Source organism: Mesitornis unicolor, unplaced genomic scaffold (genome assembly GCF_000695765.1).
Source record: "Mesitornis unicolor isolate BGI_N332 unplaced genomic scaffold, ASM69576v1 scaffold26926, whole genome shotgun sequence".
Classification (NCBI taxonomy): Eukaryota; Metazoa; Chordata; class Aves; order Mesitornithiformes; family Mesitornithidae; genus Mesitornis; species Mesitornis unicolor.
This window is the reverse complement of record NW_010193390.1, coordinates 40,001-45,104: the sequence shown is the minus strand read 5'-3', so window position 1 is coordinate 45,104 and position 5,104 is coordinate 40,001. Positions and strand designations below refer to the sequence as shown.

The 5,104-nt window shown below is 38.4% G+C and overlaps 1 protein-coding gene across 1 annotated transcript in view; it reads right to left on the bottom strand.

Moving 5' to 3' along the window:
• Positions 1-1,782: 1,782 nt before the first annotated feature.
• PROX1 (prospero homeobox 1) overlaps positions 1,783-5,104 on the bottom strand; it is a 37,156-nt gene continuing 33,834 nt past the window's right edge. The window contains exon 4 of the mRNA XM_010187442.1: positions 1,783-3,011. Coding sequence (XP_010185744.1) covers positions 2,826-3,011 — 186 coding nt within the window. The 3' untranslated portion in view covers positions 1,783-2,825. The remainder of the gene's footprint in view (positions 3,012-5,104) is intronic.

The following is a 5,104-nucleotide window of genomic DNA, read 5'->3' as shown; positions in this document are numbered from 1 at the left end:
CATTACAACAGAAGTAGCCTCCTGCCTTTTAGCCATTTTTAGTGAAATAATATTGAGTTCATTTGAAAGAAACTGCTTTCTACTTATAATTTAGTAGGAGCTATGCCACATATTTATAATTTTAGGTGTACTGGGAGGCACAAAGGCAATATGGCTATAAAATGCAGAAAAATCACATAACTGAAGTGATCAAATTATCATTTATTCGTTTTTCAGACCAAAGAGTTTTTTATTTTGCTTTTAAAATGACATTTCTACTCTTAATTCCTATGCCTCATTTACTATTGAGATTATGCTACTTATAAATAAATAAATAAATGCAACAACATCAAGTGTTGAGTACACAATTTCACTTATTTAGATTATGTGAATAACATTGCAGCCAAATAATAATAATAATAATAACATTAATAATAATAGTAGTAGTAGTAGTAGTAGTAATAACATAATAAAAGTAATGGTAAAATCACAGATCGGGATGGTAGCTAGTAGTATGTCCACAAAGTATGACTGAAGTATGGCTTTGCTTTCTTATGTCCAAGGTGACAATGCAGTGTTATATTTTGTATCTGATGGCATGCCAATGATGAACTTACTGTATTAAAACTTGAGCAGTTTATGCCACTTCTTCCCATAAATCAAAAAAGTGCACGAACACAATTTTCATCCTTTCTTACTCAGAATTCATTGGAGTTACATCTTGATGAAGTGTAATGTTTACCAAATCATGCACAAAAATAAAAGAAGGAAAAAGAAAACGAAAGAAAATGGAAGAAAAGAAAAGAAAGAAAAAGATTCTGTCTACTGTGTAAGGTTACATGCAGTATTACGTACTCTCAGGGAGTCTAAGATCAAGAAGATTTGTTTTGCTTTTAATGCATAGTGAAAATATTGGCACTTCATCCCATGCTGTTGTCTGCATTGCCTATACTCCATAGATACTGCCAGTGCTTGAAAAGAATGACAGGGAATCATAAGATTGTGCTGTTTAATTTGAAGTCAGCAGGTTTTTAAGGCTTTCTGCTAACAATAATTGCTTTCATACATTTCTGTCTATCAGCAGTATTTGTAAATGAAGTGAAATTGCAATGATCAGGTCAGCTCTTTAGTCACATGGGTAAACTTTCACTCTCCAAAGTCAAAATGTAATTTTAAAATAAAGAAATAAGATACCAATATCCTCGATGGTCTAAATATAATTTGCAGCTAATTAGGAACTTCCTCTAGATTCAGATTGAATTATGTAGGGGAAAATACTATTGACGATAACAATAAATTCTTACTGCATCCGTACAAAAGACGACAGAGAAAATGACAAATACAGAGCGCCATAGCATATTCTACCTTCCCCCAAACTTGTGGAGACGATGCCTTTCTGCAAACGTGAGAAAAGGAGAGCCACTGAAGAAAGCACGAGAACTAGCAGCTAGCTTTCTTTCCGTCTGCTGACATACTGTGGTAGAGCATTCAGGCGAACCCAGATCCATCATGGACTTCACACTGGAGCTCACATTTTGGTCAAGACTGGCTCCAGCTTCAGAAGACAAGTGCAGCACGTTGCTCAAATAATTTTTTTTTTTTTTAAGCTGCACTTACTGTGATTTTGAAACTCCAGTTTGGCTATCTGAACCCTGCACAGCCAGGAGGACACTGTGATTTTTGTATAAGCTTGATTAGATCTTTATGCATATGTAATTTTTATTCTTCTGAAAGACTAATTATATTTTACAGGAAAAGACTAATTATATTTTACAGCTACAAACAAAGTTGTTTGTTTTTTTTCCTTTACCTCAGCACTGTGAAGTGATGCCGCTTTCTTCTAGTATACCTAAGATAATTCAAAAAGTGCTTTTCAGGACAGATGTCGAATACAGACAGAAAACTTTGTATACTGGAAAGGGGATTTTTGGGGGCAGAATGGACCTTGAAAATAAATTTAGGAACTAATGTCACTTAAAGTAAGACTGAGACATGGCAATATAGGATGCTGAAGGTTTCATTTTTACTCTATGGAGAGTGAAATGCTTCCACTTAAATAAGCTGACCATATTCCAAAATTAGTGGTGTTGATACAATATTGTGCATGAATTACTGGCCTCACCCTGCAAGAACGGTATTTGATTTGTGCAAACGTCCCCTGCTGCAATTTAGAGAAACAACGACCTGGCATGTTGATTACCGGTGCAGGGTATTTATCATTTCTGTAAAGAAAGCATGAAGAATAGGGTTTGCTTTTTTTTGGGGTATCACTTCTTGGAGTGAGTACCTAAAATAGATGATGTAGTTTTTGAAGTGAGAAACAAAATCTAGTTATTGGTTAAAAAGTATATAAAATAAAATAAAAAAAGCTCAAAGCTTATGAAGTGACTCCACAGAGTTCAGACCTTTAGCAGTATAAACATAATATAAACTTCATTGTCTGTAGTATTGTGCCATGACATTAGTCTCACTAAGACAAAATGCCACTTTGCAGCAAGCAATAAATCTGACAAAGCATTTTTAAACATAATGCCCTAACTTGCTAAGACGGGCTTTTACATGCTTCCAAACTCTTCTCCCTGAAAATTAACCCCGTTGATTCTTCAAATGTTAAGGGTCTTGGGCAAAAGTAAACCAAAGGCTGAAGTAAAATAACCATCCCCTTGGAACTGAACGAAAACTTAAATCCAGGAGGGATCACAGTCTAATTTCATATATATATATATATATATATACACACATGTATGCAATACACATATATATGAAATTAAAATAGAGACACACATGACTTGGGCATCAGAAGGGGACTGCTGCTTTCATACATTCATAAATAGCTGCTGAACTCTCTACTCATGAAGAAGCTCTTGTAGGCAGTTTGGGGATTTGAAAATCTCAGGGACCTCACTGTCCAGCTTACAGATGACCTTGTATATGGCCTTCTTCCAGGAAGGATCAACATCTTTGCCTGCGATAATGGCATTGAAAAACTCCCGTAACGTGATCTGAGCCACTTCCAGGAATCTCTCTGGAACCTGCTGATACAAGGAGACAATGGCATTAATACAGTTTTCAATTTCAAGTCTCTGGTTCTTCAAAGGAAACTGAGCTAAGTTCTTTCTTTCAGAAAGGGGCTTACATAGCACCTGCATTTTCTAAATGTGGCAGCCTTCTATTCTCTTATGCAAAGCTGTTATATATAGTACTATAGCAATAACTTTTATAACATGTGTTAGAGATCTTTGTAAAGTCTACTGACAGAATGTAGGTAACAAAATGTTACTGTCTGAGTTTGGAGAACAGGGGATTTAGAGGATATAATTAGCAAAGGGGGCACCAAACACAATTGTCTTTAAGGAGAGAAATCTCTGCTTGACATTTTACCCGTGCAGTTATGGCTACGTTCTCCTCTCTGTGTGGGAACTAATACAAAATTTATGCATGCATAGAAAGCCCGCTGTACCTCTGTGCTTAAATTTGGTCACAACCAGTGCTGAAAGGTATCAAAGAAACAGGGTATCTCTGAACGTTGTTCATAGTTTAAAAACAGGCAAACAAGCCTTCAGCTAATGGCTTGCTTCTGTGGCTGCTGTGCGCAAGTCACCCATAAGATGGCTTTTTCAGGAGACATATTGGTCTTCCCTTCTTTTTCAGAAGCCTACAAATAAAACCCCAACCACTTCAATGGGTGCATTATGCTCCAAGTGGCTACTGAGCTGGGTTGTGTTAAACTCATCCGGGTTTTCTAAATGTCACTGTTACTTCCTGGGTGAGCCAGACGGCCAGCTGGCAGGGCCATGCCACTCTCAGAAGCCCCTGAACAATGGGTGAATGTTAAAAAACACAGTTACCTCCAAGCTTTGGTAATTCATCCTAAATAGATGTCTTGGGCACCAGCACCACCTTCTTACCCTTTGCCTTAAATGATTCAAAAGCAATCACTATAATGAACCATAGGTCAGTTGCGAGGTTGAGGTCATCTCCATAAAGGTATTATTTTCCATTTTTATTGCAGAAATATGGCTTCACAGCTCTAGAACTGCTAATACGTGGCCGGCCAGTAGCCAGCATGCTTATAATAGCGAGTATTCTCTCACTGCTATCCTTTGCCCACTCTGGCAGGAGGAGTTCTCCAACCTGCAGTAGGGGCCACTTCAACCATTCCTGTGGCCAGCAGACACCCAGGTTGGTCTCACCTACTTAATGAATGCATGCCCCATTGCCAGATCAGGGCCAGCACCTTATCTTCTACTTCAGGCTTTTGTTCTTCTCCCTTCAGAAGCCACTTTTAGAAAACTTGTCTAGAAATGTGCGTGTTTAACCTGATACGACAGAGCTCTGGAGCCTCCCTCATCTATCACCACTGGGGAAACACTAGCAGTCTGCTAGCCACGTTTTGCCATCAGATAAACATGAGATCAGCTCCCCCTGACACCAGCTGACAAACTCTGCTTCCAGAAGCCCTGCAGCCCACAGAAGTCCTCTGTCTACCTCAGAGAGTGAAATCCAGTCTCTCCACGTTTTTCTCTGCTCCCAGAGACAGGCTGCTTTCTGTGGAAATTTCTAATTCAACAGTCCATACAGGAAGAAACATCTTTACAGATGTTTTATTCCAGCAATAATGATGAGGGAAGAAAATAACTATCACGTTTTGTTTATTCCATCTCAAAGAAATTACTTAAAACTTCATGTAATCGCTCTGCTGTTTGGGTACTTGGTAAGACATCTACAAAAGATACTACGCTTGTCTCATTCTTGCATTGCTCTAAAAAATTATACACTTTTTGGTCCAGGCAGTTCAAACAACCGTTCATGTGCCGTTCGTCACCCTTGGTACTGCTGGGTGCTAACCAAGGAGAAGGAGTTGTTGACTACATATTAGAAAGTCAGAAATGTAGTACATAGGCAACTTTTTGCTGTACACACTGTTGTTAGCTCACAAGTGCAAAAACTGTTGTGTTTTGCGTTTGTGCTTGGGAAAAGATTCACACCTTTCAATTTTGGTGTCTACTCCAGAGGACCAACATTAGGTGTCCTTCTGCCCTTCCAAGTCACTGGAGATGAGAGGGAGGCAATTACAAGCATCTACATGAGAAGCATGAAGTCCAAATGCATAAAATCCTTCCTC